Genomic DNA, 16,934 nt, shown 5'->3' on the forward strand with positions numbered 1-16,934 from the left:
TGCTCTACCTCCTCCTCTGTTTTGGAGTGTGTTCACACGTGTGCTCTACCTCCTTATCTGTTGTGGAGTGTGTTCACACTGTGTGCTCTACCTCCCCTTCTGTTTTGGAGTGTGTTCACACTGTGTGCTCTACCTCCCCTTCTGTTGTGGAGTGTGTTCACACTGTGTGCTCTACCTCCCCTTCTGTTGTGGAGTGTGTTCACACTGTGTGCTCTACCTCCCCTTCTGTTTTGGAGTGTGTTCACACTGTGTGCTCTACCTCCCCTTCTGTTGTGGAGTGTGTTCACACTGTGTGCTCTACCTCCCCTTCTGTTGTGGAGTGTGTTCACACTGTGTGCTCTACCTCCCCTTCTGTTTTGGAGTGTGTTCACACTGTGTGCTCTACCTCCCCTTCTGTTGTGGAGTGTGTTCACACTGTGTGCTCTACCTCCCCTTCTGTTGTGGAGTGTGTTCACACTGTGTGCTCTACCTCCCCTTCTGTTGTGGCTCCTGCTCATTTATCTCACTTTGGGAGCTTTCTGGCGCTCGTTGCCGAGGGACACAGAGTGTTAGAGTTGTTGTCATAAACAGCTCCATGAAACCACCGCCGGTGGCCCGCCCGCTGTCTGCGCCTCCGTCCACCCAAACACTGGATAGTCGACACTGTCGCTATCAATCTTCTGAGGTGAGAAAACAAGGAGGGGGAGCTTTTGATTGAAGACGGGTACACTCGGGATATTTACAGGAATGCATTTTTATTCTGTCTTGTTCTCTCTCTCATGTCCTCTCTTTGATTTTGCTCTCACATTTGATATCTCCATCTCCCTGTCCTATTTGCTCAAACTTGAATTTTCAATCTCCCTCCAATAATCTTTTTTCTCTCCCGTCTTCTCCCACTCTCTCTCTTACGGTTTAGCCAACATCCACCCAGCATCTGAACCAATCGTAGCGCGTGCGTCTCTAACGCCGCCAATTGTATTCACCCAGCAGGCGATTTCTGAGAGCCAATGGCATCTCTTCAGCTTGGATGGGCGGCCAATTGCTTTCTGCCACGTTCCGTCAGCTCTAAGTAAGTAATCATCGCCACATGGTTGCCGAGCATAAAACCAATCAGAGGTAAAAGACTGTATCCGTGGTAACATAGATACATAACATCCTTTATGTAACTGCTGGCGGGCTAAATTTACCAGGGTGCTGAGAATAACCGAGTGGGGTATCGACTGAAAGGGTGAATACCATCAGTGTGTATTGATAGCACGCGGGTCCAGGTATTTTTGAACTGTGGAGACAGAATAGTGCAAGACAGCAGAGGGAGAGAGGGAGAGAGAGACAGAGAGACAGAGAGAGAGGGTGGGGAGATGGACTCACGTAGGCTTCGTAGTCACAGGACTGGAAGATGAGCTTCTCGGGGTGATGCTGCCAGTACTGTACTGGAGTGGACGAGGTGGCCTCGTTGGGGGGGCGCAATGTGATTGGCTCGCACCACTCGCCTTGCTGAAATGGCAACCAATGATGCATCAGGACACACAGACGAGATCACAGATTACAAGATGGAGCGTGACCTCAAACACTCTCACTATTATAGAAAATATGCCTAGTGTTTTTGTCTGCCATGTTATTGATGTAACATCCACATGACCAACCAAACTTCATGAGATCAAACTTTAGAAAACATCTAAAAGTCAATTAAATGCTCGGCTTAATCACGCTCCAAGTGTTCTTCCTCATGATGCGCTTGGTGGCGGAGGGGAGGTTGCTATCTTCCTGTTTGCTGCTGCTCAATGCCTTTTTTTGCCCAGCGAGCTTTTACCTTTCAAATGAAGGAAACACCTAAATCCTGTTTACATACTTCTCAAATGCCAGCGGACGATTAAGCTCGTTTTACGGTCCTTTCATTCCCCCGATAACTGAAAGCAGATGATTTGCTCGCGTGAGGAGGTTTCACACGGTCTGTGCGGGAGGCTGTGTCTGCATCCGTGTGTGCACATGCGTGTGTGTGTGTATGTGCGTGTGTGTACGTGTGTGTGTGTGTACGTGTGTGTGTGTGTGTGTGTGTGTGTGTGTGTGTGTGTGTGTGTGTGTACGTGCGTGTCTGTGTGTGTGTGTGTGTGTGTAATCCCCATCAGAGAGTTGATGAGGGACTCTGGAGGTGAGCTCCTATAATCAGACGTAATGATGTTGGATAAACAGCCTAGAATAAGCGCTTAAGAGAGCGTCTGGAGCCATATACATGCTAAATTGCACCAGCATAACAATACGCCCTCCCTTCCCACGCTCTTTGACCCCACTAGGGGGCTCAACTGCAAATCTGATGTTATTAAAAGTTTTCATCTCCTACCTTAACACTTTGAGTGCCACGGCCCTTGGGCAAAAGGTGCTGTACTGTGCCACATAGGCCGCAATGCATTTTAAAACAGTCATATAATTTCTTTAATAATTACTATGTAAACACTGAACACGCACAAATAACGATGAGACTCTCTTCTATCACCTGCAAAAAAAAGTTTATTGATCCCATTTTCCGTTCTTTAGTTATGAGCCGGAGAAGATAGCTTGATTAGACCAAAAACAGCAATTTTTTTCTAGAAACCTGAGATATTCAGCCTTTTGTGAAAGGAAGCATTTCAAGCACATCATTGACTCATTGCTAATATTTTCTGATGTAATGACACCTCAAAAATAATTTCCTTCAATAAAAGAGTGAAAACAAAGGAATTTTGTTTGGCCAAATAATACTTTTTAGCTGCAACCAGCAGCGCTGGCCCCTGCGTGCGCAGACCCTACACCTTCATACTGGTCTTGATTTACTGCTGGTGGGCATCAGATAGCCTATTCTAGCTTGTTTGCTCTCTGTGCATCGAGCCTGCTGCAGTGCCTGGGTCTGTTGTATGCTGTAGTGTCCTGCGTGCCCCACCTCCCCCCCTCCTCCTCCCCCCCCCCCCCCCGTTGTGGGAGGAGTGTCTCTCTGCTCTGCTCGGCTCTGCTGTGAGTGCGTTTGCTCTGCGTGTGCTCAGCACTGAAAAGTCCGCTACATCCAGCTTTTTTACAGCCGCGTTCCAGTTGAGAATAATAACAACTCCACGGCTGATCATGCGAATGGGCTGTTGCAGCGGACACGGAGGTGCTCAATTGTGACAGCAGATTGGCTGCTGCAGGGGCACAGCTAACGTTATGCTTCAATGAAGCAGCTGCATACGGACGGATGCGATGCGATTTCCTTTTCCCCAACGACTTCTTCTGTGTGTTTAACTCCACTTTCTCTCATCTGGAGTGCGCTGTCGCCACCTAAGGGTTCTGTAAAATAGGTTAGACACATTCAATAGCTCTTATATTGTAAGAGGCGATGTAAGAAGCATAGATCGACACCCCCCCCCCCGTCAAAAAAACAATTTCGAGTTATTGACGCCATTTGGCGTCGCTGGCAGCCTACGGTAAATTTCTAATGACGCCATATGGCGTCGCTGGCACTCAATGTGTTAAGGGCCAGATATACTGTATATATATATTTTATGTCACACAAAGAATGTCTGGAAAGAAATCAGCTGTTGCACGTTTTCCCGTGGGTTTGGCTTTGTCAGAAGACAAAGGCAGTTAAAAGACGGGAAAAGGACAGGGTGAGGGGACAGCCGGAAGGAGGCATGTGAGGAGAAGATGGGGTTAGGAGAAGGAGGAACATTTGGGAGATAACCAATCATAGAAATGTGGGCTTGGTGACACAAATCAATTGGAGAAGAGCGGTGATCAAACGCAGATCAAAGATGTTCGCTCTCTTCCATTCATTGTTATCCTCCCATTCTGGCAAGGCCCACTCATCCGTGTCGCCTCGGACGATTGTTTCTAGAGAAAGAGCTGATATAGAGTACTGTGTGACACACACACACACACACACACACACACACACACACACACACACACACACACTGTGTGACACACACACACACACACACACACACACACACACACACACACACACTGTGACGCACACACACACACACACACACACACACACACACACACACACGCACACTGTGACGCACACACACAAGCTGGAGACATTCAGCCCAGTAGTGTGTGGGTCTGCACTGATAAGCTCTGTGATTCACACAAATACCCTAATCGTACTGGATCAAAACACAGCTGCTGCACCAGATGTGTGTGTGTCCTGTGTGCGTGTGTGTGTGTGTGTGTGTGTGTGTGTGTGTGTGTGTGTGTGTGTGTGTGTGTGTGTGTGTGGGTGTGTGGGTGTGTGTGCATGCGTGCGCGCGTGACTGATTGAGTGAGTCAATGTGCTGTTGTCATATAGCTCTGTATTCATAGTCTGGTGGGAATACATTTGGCTGCAGAGATAAGGAGCTTATTTGGAGAAGTTAAGTACCATTTCACTTGTATTAATAGCCTTATTGTATCTATGCCTATTGAATTTTGCTCATCATTTTATAGCAGAAATGTCATTTTTATTATTTGTAACATTTGTGTGAGCTTGAAGCAGCGAGGATGTCTCTTTGTCCATCATGAACGAAGCCCATCATCTGTCAGAGGCCTATCAGAGGCCAGCATTTATTGGCTGAAATACACTAAATATACATTCCACTCTACTTGTTAGAGGATTGAAGTATGGCAAAGTAAGTAGTTTTAAGGAATTGTCATTCTCAACCAATACAATTATAGCATATATATTTGTAGGAAAGCATAGCAGTGGAGATCATTGAAATGTTGAAATATCATTAGAATCAGAGAGTATTATAACAAAGTAGACCCATAGCAGTATCCTCAGTACTCCTTAGGCTTTGACTGCCCTATATATGTTCAGCTAGCCAACTCCATGCCTATCCTTTCGATCAGATAAATTATTTTAATTAACGGTTAATTATTAACCCATCTAGACCCTTCAAACTAACTACCATCTCTGCCCCGCTCTCCTTCAATCCAACTATCTGTGCCTTTCTCTCCCTCCCTCCCTCCCTCCCTCCATTCATCCCTCCATCCTTCCGTCCGTCCTCACCATGCTGACTTGGGCCATCTGGCGCTCCAGCTTGGATCGCGGCACGTCCTCGAAGTAGTTGTCATTGCTGCGCTGCCTGCGCCGTGCGTCGGCCTGCATGATGAGGTGCTGCACGTCCAGAGAGCCGCCCGGGACCCCCGCTGCCGTGTACGCCGCCTGGCCCACCGACGGGCTGAGCTGGGGAGGGGTGTGGTTCCCCCCGGGCTCCTGCATGGGACAGAGACGGGAGGAGACGGGAGGGGTGGCAGGAAGTAAGGAAACGAGAGAGGGTTCATTCATCATTTCATAATGGGCTGCGTCACCGCGCTGCCTTGCGCGCTTTGCTGCTGCGAGCACAATAAGTAGGGCAATGGCATTCAGCGTGCTGCACTGTCACTTGTTATAATTCAGCTACAGTGTTGCCGTGCCGCTGTGCGCTGCAGCGTGACAGGTGGCAGGTGGCAGTTGCTTCGGGGAGTGCTCCGTACAGTACATGTTTTTTCTACCTATTTGGGCATCAGCGGTAGAGATGCCGACCCGTAAACAGAAGGTCCCAGGTTCAGTTCTTACAATATGGCGTCCATGCCGTTATATAAGTATAAAATTCATTGATTGATTGATTGATAGAGCAAAGTGTCTTTGAGCAAGACATTATTATACCCCTAACTGCTCCGTCAATGGGAGTTACTATGGGTAACAGCATCAGCTAGATGCCTAATTGTATGATTATTATTTTTGTTCACAGATTTTTCTCCCATTTTCTCCCCAACTGTACTTGGCCAATTCCCCCTGCTGTCTCAGTCATGGGAGGATGACGCTATTCCCCCCACTTCCCATCCCCCCTCAAACAGGGGCCATGACCGACCAGAGGAGGTGCTAGTGCAGTGACCAGGACTCATACCCCGGCTCATAGATCTAGACTCTAGATCTATGACTTTTACATGTTAGAATGGTCTAGATCTGTGACTTTTACATGTTAGAATGGTCTAGAACTATGACTTTTACATGTTAGAATGGTCTAGATCTGTGACTTTTACACGTTAGAATGGTCTAGATCTGTGACTTTTACATGTTAGAATGGTCTAGAACTATGACTTTTACATGTTAGAATGGTCTAGATCTGTGACTTTTACACGTTAGAATGGTCTAGATCTGTGACTTTTACATGTTAGAATGGTCTAGATCTATGACTTTTACATGTTAGAATGGTCTAGATCTGTGACTTTTACACGTTAGAATGGTCTAGATCTGTGACTTTTACATGTTAGAATGGTCTAGAACTATGACTTTTACATGTTAGAATGGTCTAGATCTGTGACTTTTACACGTTAGAATGGTCTAGATCTGTGACTTTTACATGTTAGAATGGTCTAGATCTGTGACTTTTACATGTTCTAATGGCTCTTGTGGTCTCATATGCTGGAGCTTCAGGCAAATCACCTGAGAGCTGGACTTGGTTTAAACCTGTTCGCTCGCTTTTTCAGCGACAGCAAGTACTTCAATAAGAGCTGTATTTTCTGCTGATTTTCTTCATGTTTTCTAGGCTGTGCGAGGTGAAGCATTACAACTGTGCAGCTCACTTCTCCTCCTGCGTCATGTTGTACCTGCTCACCCTCTCGTCCCGACACACTCTGCTGTCTGTCTGCTGCTGGTGATGCTGTTTAGAAGGCACAGTACTCTGCTCGCACACTGAACAATCTTCCAGTACTGGGTCTCATTTTTATGGGGGAAGAATCCATGCCAGTGTGCTGAGATAGTCATTGTTTAATTTGACCTAGGTTCACCTCTTTCAAGACATTTCTTGAATCAGTTGACATGATCTTTATACTAGTGGAGTAATCTAGCTCATTTCTAGATATCACTGCCTTCAAATAATAATAAACAGGTGAAACTGCATGGAAACAAGTGAAATGATATCTCCCCAATGGCAATTTCTTCACTAGTTTTAAGGAAAGCAAGGCTAAGTGTCAGTTATTAGGATGGATTTTACAGCATGTTCTGTGAGAGGAGAGCAGACGTTTGGCCTTTTGGAGGCTGAGGAGCAGGCAGCCACGGGAGCAGAGGACCTCCCTCGGCTCGACGGCACACAGAGCGAGAGCCTATTACTGTGTAAGAACATTAGAGACTAACACAGAGAGGAGAGGCTATTACTGTGTAAGAACATTAGAGACTAACACAGAGGGGATAGTCTATTACTGTGTAAGAACATTAGAGACTAACACAGAAAGGAGAGGCTATTACTGTGTAAGAACATTAGAGACTAACACAGAGGGGATAGTCTATTACTGTGTAAGAACATTAGAGACTAACACAGAAAGGAGAGGCTATTACTGTGTAAGAACATTAGAGACTAACACAGAGAGGAGAGCCTATTACTGTGTAAGAACATTAGAGACTAACACAGAGAGGATAGGCTATTTCTGTGTAAGAACATTAGAGACTAACACAGAGAGGAGAGCCTATTACTGTGTAAGAACATTAGAGACCAACACCGAGGGGATAGTCTATTACTGTGTAAGAACATTAGAGACTAACACAGAGAGGAGAGCCTATTACTGTGTAAGAACATTAGAGACTAACACAGAGAGGAGAGCCTATTACTGTGTAAGAACATTAGAGACTAACACAGAGAGGAGAGCCTATTACTGTGTAAGAACATTAGAGACTAACACAGAGAGAGGCTATTACTGTGTAAGAACATTAGAGACTAACACAGAGGGGATAGTCTATTACTGTGTAAGAACATTAGAGACTAACACAGAAAGGAGAGGCTATTACTGTGTAAGAACATTAGAGACTAACACAGAGAGGAGAGGCTATTACTGTGTAAGAACATTAGAGACTAACACAGAGGGGATAGTCTATTACTGTGTAAGAACATTAGAGACTAACACAGAAAGGAGAGGCTATTACTGTGTAAGAACATTAGAGACTAACACAGAGAGGAGAGGCTATTACTGTGTAAGAACATTAGAGACTAACACAGAAAGGAGAGGCTATTACTGTGTAAGAACATTAGAGACTAACACAGAGAGGAGAGGCTATTACTGTGTAAGAACATTAGAGACTAACAAAGAGAGGAGAGCCTATTACTGTGTAAGAACATTAGAGACCAACACTGAGGGGAGAGGCTATTACTGTGTAAGAACATTAGAGACTAACACCAAGGGGAGAGGCTATTACTGTGTAAGAACATTAGAGACCAACACTGAGGGGAGAGGCTATCACTGTGTAAGAACATTAGAGATCAACACTGAGGGGAGAGGCTATTACTGTGTAAGAACATTAGAGACTAACACCGAGGGGAGAGGCTATTACTGTGTAAGAACATTAGAGACTAACACCGAGGGGAGAGGCTATTACTGTGTAAGAACATTAGAGACTAACACCGAGGGGAGAGGCTATTACTGTGTAAGAACATTAGAGACCAACACCGAGGGGAGAGGCTATTACTGTGTAAGAACATTAGAAACCAACACCGAGGGGAGAGGCTATTAGTGTGTAAGAACATTAGAGACTAACACCGAGGGGAGAGGCTATTAGAGTGTAAGAACATTAGAGACTAACACCAAGGGGAGATGCTATTACTGTGTAAGAACATTAGAGACTAACACCAAGGGGAGAGGCTATTACTGTGTAAGAACATTAGAGACTAACACCAAGAGGAGATGCTATTACTGTGTAAGAACATTAGAGACTAACACCAAGGGGAGAGGCTATTACTGTGTAAGAACATTAGAGACCAACACTGAGAGGAGATGCTATTACTGTGTAAGAACATTAGAGACTAACACTGAGGGGAGATGCTATTACTGTGTAAGAACATTAGAGACCAACACTGAGGGGAGATGCTATTACTGTGTAAGAGCATTAGAGACTAACACCAAGGGGAGAGGCTATTACTGTGTAAGAACATTAGAGACTAACACTGAGGGGAGATGCTATTACTGTGTAAGAACATTAGAGACTAACACCAAGGGGAGAGGCTATTACTGTGTAAGAACATTAGAGACCAACACCGAGGGGAGAGGCTATTACTGTGTAAGAACATTAGAGACTAACACTGAGGGGAGAGCCTATTACTGTGTAAGAACATTAGAGACTAACACAGAGAGGAGAGCCTATTACTGTGTAAGAACATTAGAGACTAACACCAAGGGGAGAGGCTATTACTGTGTAAGAACATTAGAGACTAACACCAAGGGGAGAGGCTATTACTGTGTAAGAACATTAGAGACCAACACTGAGGGGAGAGGCTATTACTGTGTAAGAACATTAGAGACTAACACCAAGGGGAGATGATATTACTGTGTAAGAACATTAGAGACCAACACTGAGGGGAGAGGCTATTACTGTGTAAGAACATTAGAGACTAACACCAAGGGGAGAGGCTATTACTGTGTAAGAACATTAGAGACCAACACTGAGGGGAGAGGCTATTACTGTGTAAGAACATTAGAGACCAACACTGAGGGGAGATGCTATTACTGTGTAAGAACATTAGAGACTAACACCAAGGGGAGAGGCTATTACTGTGTAAGAACATTAGAGACTAACACAGAGAGGAGAGGCTATTAATGTGTAAGAACATTAGAGACCAACACCGAGGGGAGAGGCTATTACTGTGTAAGAACATTAGAGACCAACACTGAGGGGAGATGCTATTACTGTGTAAGAACATTAGAGACCAACACCGAGGGGAGAGGCTATTACTGTGTAAGAACATTAGAGACCAACACTGAGGGGAGATGCTATTACTGTGTAAGAACATTAGAGACCAACACTGAGGGGAGATGCTATTACTGTGTAAGAACATTAGAGACCAACACCGAGGGGAGAGGCTATTACTGTGTAAGAACATTAGAGACCAACACTGAGGGGAGATGCTATTACTGTGTAAGAACATTAGAGACCAACACAGAGAGGAGAGGCTATTAATGTGTAAGAACATTAGAGACCAACACCGAGGGGAGAGGCTATTACTGTGTAAGAACATTAGAGACCAACACTGAGGGGAGATGCTATTACTGTGTAAGAACATTAGAGACCAACACTGAGGGGAGATGCTATTACTGTGTAAGAACATTAGAGACTAACACTGAGGGGAGAGGCTATTACTGTGTAAGAACTTAGAGACTAACACCAAGGGGAGATGCTATTACTGTGTAAGAACATTAGAGACCAACACTGAGGGGAGAGGCTATTACTGTGTAAGAACATTAGAGACTAACACCAAGGGGAGAGGCTATTACTGTGTAAGAACATTAGAGACCAACACTGAGGGGAGATGCTATTACTGTGTAAGAACATTAGAGACCAACACTGAGGGGAGAGGCTATTACTGTGTAAGAACATTAGAGACCAACACTGAGGGGAGATGCTATTACTGTGTAAGAACATTAGAGACTAACACCAAGGGGAGAGGCTATTACTGTGTAAGAACATTAGAGACCAACACCGAGGGGAGAGGCTATTACTGTGTAAGAACATTAGAGACTAACACCAAGGGGAGAGGCTATTACTGTGTAAGAACATTAGAGACTAACACCAAGGGGAGAGGCTATTACTGTGTAAGAACATTAGAGACTAACACCAAGGGGAGAGGCTATTACTGTGTAAGAACATTAGAGACTAACACCGAGGGGAGAGGCTATTACTGTGTAAGAACATTAGAGACCAACACCGAGGGGAGAGGCTATTACTGTGTAAGAACATTAGAGACCAACACTGAGGGGAGATGCTATTACTGTGTAAGAGCATTAGAGACCAACACTGAGGGGAGAGGCTATTACTGTGTAAGAACATTAGAGACTAACACAGAGAGGAGATGCTATTACTGTGTAAGATCATTAGAGACCAACACCGAGGGGAGAGGCTATTACTGTGTAAGAACATTAGAGACCAACACTGAGGGGAGATGCTATTACTGTGTAAGAACATTAGAGACCAACACTGAGGGGAGAGGCTATTACTGTGTAAGAACATTAGAGACCAACACTGAGGGGAGAGGCTATTACTGTGTAAGAACATTAGAGACCAACACTGAGGGGAGAGGCTATTACTGTGTAAGAACATTAGAGACCAACACTGAGGGGAGAGGCTATTACTGTGTAAGAACATTAGAGACCAACACCGAGGGGAGAGGCTATTACTGTGTAAGAACATTAGAGACTAACACCAAGGGGAGAGGCTATTACTGTGTAAGAACATTAGAGACTAACACCAAGGGGAGAGGCTATTACTGTGTAAGAACATTAGAGACTAACACCAAGGGGAGATGCTATTACTGTGTAAGAACATTAGAGACCAACACTGGGGGGAGAGGCTATTACTGTGTAAGAACATTAGAGACCAACACCAAGGGGAGAGGCTATTACTGTGTAAGAACATTAGAGACTAACACTGAGGGGAGATGATATTACTGTGTAAGAACATTAGAGACCAACACTGAGGGGAGATGCTATTACTGTGTAAGAACATTAGAGACTAACACAGAGAGGAGAGGCTATTACTGTGTAAGAACATTAGAGACCAACACTGAGGGGAGAGCCTATTACTGTGTAAGAACATTAGAGACCAACACTGAGGGGAGAGCCTATTACTGTGTAAGAACATTAGAGACTAACACCGAGGGGAGAGGCTATTACTGTGTAAGAACATTAGAGACCAACACCGAGGGGAGAGGCTATTACTGTGTAAGAACATTAGAGACTAACACAGAGAGGAGAGCCTATTACTGTGTAAGAACATTAGAGACCAACACTGAGGGGAGAGGCTATTACTGTGTAAGAACATTAGAGACCAACACTGAGGGGAGATGCTATTACTGTGTAAGAACATTAGAGACTAACACCAAGGGGAGAGGCTATTACTGTGTAAGAACATTAGAGACTAACACAGAGAGGAGAGGCTATTACTGTGTAAGAACATTAGAGACCAACACCGAGGGGAGAGGCTATTACTGTGTAAGAACATTAGAGACCAACACTGAGGGGAGATGCTATTACTGTGTAAGAACATTAGAGACCAACACCGAGGGGAGAGGCTATTACTGTGTAAGAACATTAGAGACTAACACTGAGGGGAGATGCTATTACTGTGTAAGAACATTAGAGACCAACACTGAGGGGAGATGCTATTACTGTGTAAGAACATTAGAGACTAACACTGAGGGGAGAGGCTATTACTGTGTAAGAACATTAGAGACTAACACCAAGGGGAGATGCTATTACTGTGTAAGAACATTAGAGACCAACACTGAGGGGAGAGGCTATTACTGTGTAAGAACATTAGAGACTAACACCAAGGGGAGAGGCTATTACTGTGTAAGAACATTAGAGACCAACACTGAGGGGAGATGCTATTACTGTGTAAGAACATTAGAGACTAACACCAAGGGGAGAGGCTATTACTGTGTAAGAACATTAGAGACCAACACCGAGGGGAGAGGCTATTACTGTGTAAGAACATTAGAGACTAACACCAAGGGGAGAGGCTATTACTGTGTAAGAACATTAGAGACTAACACCAAGGGGAGAGGCTATTACTGTGTAAGAACATTAGAGACTAACACAGAGAGGAGAGGCTATTACTGTGTAAGAACATTAGAGACCAACACCGAGGGGAGAGGCTATTACTGTGTAAGAACATTAGAGACCAACACTGAGGGGAGATGCTATTACTGTGTAAGAACATTAGAGACCAACACTGAGGGGAGATGCTATTACTGTGTAAGAACATTAGAGACTAACACAGAGAGGAGAGGCTATTACTGTGTAAGAACATTAGAGACCAACACCGAGAGGAGAGCCTATTACTGTGTAAGAACATTAGAGACCAACACTGAGGGGAGAGTCAAAGCCAGTTGCTTGTGATTAGTAACCAGGGCAAGCCGGCAGGGAGGAAAATGCGGTGGGTCGGCCATTTTGAGCCGCCTGAGAGATTTGGGTAATCAGCTGGGAGGTAGTCTCGCAGTGCCAGCCGTAGATGATATCTACGTCTGGAACACAAGTCTGAAAAGTGGTTAACGGTAATTAACTAATTAAGGTAATGTAACTGTTGCACTCTTCAGGCTGTAAGTTAATGTAACTGTTGTACTCTTCAGGCTGTAAGTTAATGTAACTGTTGTACTCTTCAGGCTGTAAGTTAATGTAACTGTTGTACTCTTCAGGCTGTAAGTTAATGTAACTGTTGTACTCTTCAGGCTGTAAGGTAATGTAACTGTTGTACTCTTCAGGCTGTAAGGTAATGTAACTGTTGTACTCTTCAGGCTGTAAGGTAATGTAACTGTTGCACTCTTCAGGCTGGAGTAAAGTTTTGAACGAGATTGCCATGAGCCATGTTAGGCAGGTGCGTGTACGGCTCCATATAGCTCAGTGGTACGGCTGCAGAGAGAACACGGCAAACAACACAACCACTTCCGTTTCTAGCCTTAAAAATAAAAGCACATAGTGAAAAATAAACTTAAATCACTCATAGCCTTAACATAAAATAGCTTACACACCAAAAAGACTGGTTGTAATGTTACGATGACATATTATGGAGTGAAACTAGTCTAAAAGCATTACTCAAAAGTTATATTAAGTTTAACCTTACGTTAATTTTGAAAGTCTGCTGCGAAATACATACTTTTACATTCTGGCTGACTTGACGGTGATCATGAGGAAACAGGAGAGGAGCAGAGGACCCCCTCATGCTGATTCGATTCAATCGTCAATATATGATTTGATCGCAAATCGTAGCAGCTCTAATGGGAGGCACGCTGTATGACGTGGTGTATTACATAACTTCCATCATAGCTCAGCCAACCAGATTATGACTGCAGCATCTGCTTGGAGCTTGGACTTGTGATCCAGACCCTCTGTCGCTGGAAGCTTGCTGACGTCGACGGTGGGTCTGACTACGTGAGACTAGCTGGGAGGTAACAGCAGCAGTGGAGGGAGTTTCCTCAGCGAGCTGGGAAGGGGCGATTCTTTGAATACCGGTATAGTAAATGCTTGATTTGAATCCACTAAATTCATAGATTCGGATACTGCAGAGGTTTATTATGGTTTAGGCAGCACCCAGAGGCACACTAACCCTTAGGGAGATGGCCCGCGGAGGTTTCTGTGGGGTGTCTTCGTGTAGCCGGTCCCCCAACGAGGCCAAGATGCGTTTCCTGTGTCCGATAAGACTGATCTTCAATACCTGGGGACAAACACACACATGCCAACACATTAAGCACCTTAAATGACATGCTTATACGACACATATGCAGGGTAATCTGCACGTATCGTATTCAAAAAGCTGCACTAGTGCCAGAGGGAGTAAAGCTGGGGAATGTGATTTACGTGTTCTTTGCAAATACAGCAAAAGTGCTGGATCAAGAAATACTGAGATGGTAAAAAGTGATGACTCAAATTGATTTACATAATCTAATACAGTTTTTACTGGGGGCAACAGTTCAAATGTTTCAGAGTAGATAACAGAATTACTGTAAATCAGTAATTGGAAGAAATACTGCATAAAGATAGCCCAGATTATCAGCATCATCAGCATCATCCCTATGGCCACATTACTATCCAGAGAAGAGCTTCCCAGATGAAAACACTGGTTTCTTAAGGCTCAGGGAGGAGTTAATGAGTGCCTAATGATATAAAAAGCCTTTAAGCACAAATATACATCATGTCGTCATTACTATTACATAATAACAACATGGCCTGGACCAGCGTACCCAGGATGTTAGTCAGGCTGTTACATGAAGAAGAACATGAAGCAGAAACCCGACTGCAAAGTATAACGCACCATACCAGCAAACACAGAAACACATACGAGAGAGACTTCCCCATATTTTCATGATACTGTCTATTTTTCATGATACAGCAATACAGTGTTATTTGTGTTTTTCTGATTCTTGACATATTTGAAACTTGTATTGTGATGTACTTCTTACTTTATTTTGAATACTACTGACTTTATTTGACTCAAAAGCAAAAAGCAAAATTAATATCTTAATTAATATATAAAGTGTCAAAATCAATGTGCTAAAAAGTCAATAATCAATTCCAGCACAAACACTTTCAGGTTCTTTTTCATCATTTGATAAAACATCATTACCAATAAGTGGCCAGGCCATGTAATGACAGCCATGGACTGCAAATACAAAAATATGAATATGATAAGTGTGGCAAACGTATAGACTATTGGTTTTTGCCTAGCACCGCTTCCACAGACTGACACATAAGCAAAAACACAGACTTGGACTCCTGTGAAAGCAGTGATTGTCGCTCTGGTCAGCAGGCGTCTGCAGACTGTGCCAGCTGCTGGGCTTTCTAAAAGAGGAGCTGGAACATAGCCGTCTTCTACAGGGATGTTGTTTGCACTGTTTGTCCCTTCATGGTGCCCGTAACTTAGTACACAACAAATTAAATGCTGCTTGGATTTATGGGGCTGCCAATGGAGGAGCTCCAATAAGTGTGTACGTGAGAGTGAGTGTGTGTTTCTGAGTGTGTGTAGGTGTAGGTGTGTGTGTGTGTGTGTGTGTGTGTGTGTGTGTGTGTGTGTGTGTGTGTGTGTGTGTTTCTTGATGGCAAAAGGTGGTAAACACTGTGGACTCAATGCGAGACTTTGCCGCCAGACTAACGATTCTCCTGACGGTCTTGCTTTGAGTCTGCACAACTCTCACAAACGCGCAGGCACACACACACACACACACACACACACACACACACACACACACACACACACACACACACACACACACACACACACACACACACACACACACACACACACACACACACACACACACACACACACACACACACACACACACACACACACACACACACACACACACACAGGGGCGGACTGGGATCATAATTCAGGCCGGGCATTAGATACCAAGCAGGCCAGGCTGATACAGGCCGACGCGCATGCCGGCGTCCAAAGGGCGGTGGCGAAAGATTTGGGGCGTTTGAAGCCCAATTTGGGCCGTTTGAAGCCCGATTTGGGCCGTTTGAAGCCAGATTTGGGCCGTTTGAAGCCAGATTTGGGCAGAGTCCAATTTTACAATGAGATGCACCCACTTTAACCCTGAATAAAGTAATAAAACCACTAGTAAACCAGTAGGCGGCGCCTGGCCTGCTGTTCAGTGAGTGGCCTGACTGCAGGCACCAAAAAAATATATATATATATATTATTATTATTATTATTTTTTTTTTTGCAGGCCAGGCCACCGGGCATTTGCCCGACGTGCCCGATTATGCAGTCCGCGCCTGCACACACACCCCATCATCTCCCTCACATTACTCCCCTACACCTGCTAGAACGTAAAAACACAAACACATCAGCAGAGTAGGAGAGTGGATGAGGCTGCATGTAACTGGGCTCTATGTACGTGTATGTGTGTATAAAGCCAAAACACACAAACTGAAGATAAACAAGCATTACCGTGCATACTGATTAGAAGGCATATGCAAATGGAATGTAAACAACCACTCTATAATGCATCAAGTGCTTCCTCAGCCATTTCCACTGGATGTTAGTGTGCTTAATGAATCCAGCAGCTCCACACCCTCCATGTTGATGCCAAACAATGAAATAAGAATAAAGGACATTTTGAATAGTGGGATGTTTTAACAACCCCAAATCCTCTGTCAATTTGCAAATGACAGAGAGAGAGAGAGAGAGAGAGAGAGAGAGAGAGAGAGAGAGAGAGAGAGAGAGAGAGAGAGAGAGAGAGAGATAGAGAGAGAGAGAGAGAAACAATGTATTTTAAGAGTTAAAGTTAGCTGGATCAAAGGGAAGCCATGAGGAGTGGAACTAATTGACATAATGGCTCCTTTCCCGTCCTCTCCTCTGGCGTTCTCAGCTCTCTCTCTCTCTCTCTCTCACACCGTCCTTCATAGATACACAATGTCACTCTTTCTCCCTCTCTGCTTTCTTTGTAATGACATCACCCAGCTGAATCTGGTGCATGGAGTGGTGGCACGCT

General features: G+C 44.5%; 1 protein-coding gene across 2 annotated transcripts in view; it reads right to left on the reverse strand.

The window, feature by feature from the left end:
- The window catches only part of anks1b (ankyrin repeat and sterile alpha motif domain containing 1B), a gene marked incomplete at its 5' end in the record, with an annotated part of 585,526 nt that overhangs the window by 34,304 nt on the left and 534,288 nt on the right, over window positions 1-16,934 (reverse strand). For both annotated transcript variants that reach the window (XM_083655335.1, XM_083655334.1), the window contains 3 exons: window positions 1,348-1,473; window positions 4,982-5,188; window positions 14,039-14,146. In XM_083655335.1, the coding sequence (XP_083511461.1) occupies window positions 1,348-1,473; window positions 4,982-5,188; window positions 14,039-14,146 (441 nt within the window). The remainder of the gene's footprint in view (window positions 1-1,347; window positions 1,474-4,981; window positions 5,189-14,038; window positions 14,147-16,934) is intronic.

The sequence above is a fragment of the Poromitra crassiceps genome (assembly GCF_964638095.1).
Source record: "Poromitra crassiceps genome assembly, chromosome: 2".
Taxonomy (NCBI): Eukaryota; Metazoa; Chordata; class Actinopteri; order Beryciformes; family Melamphaidae; genus Poromitra; species Poromitra crassiceps.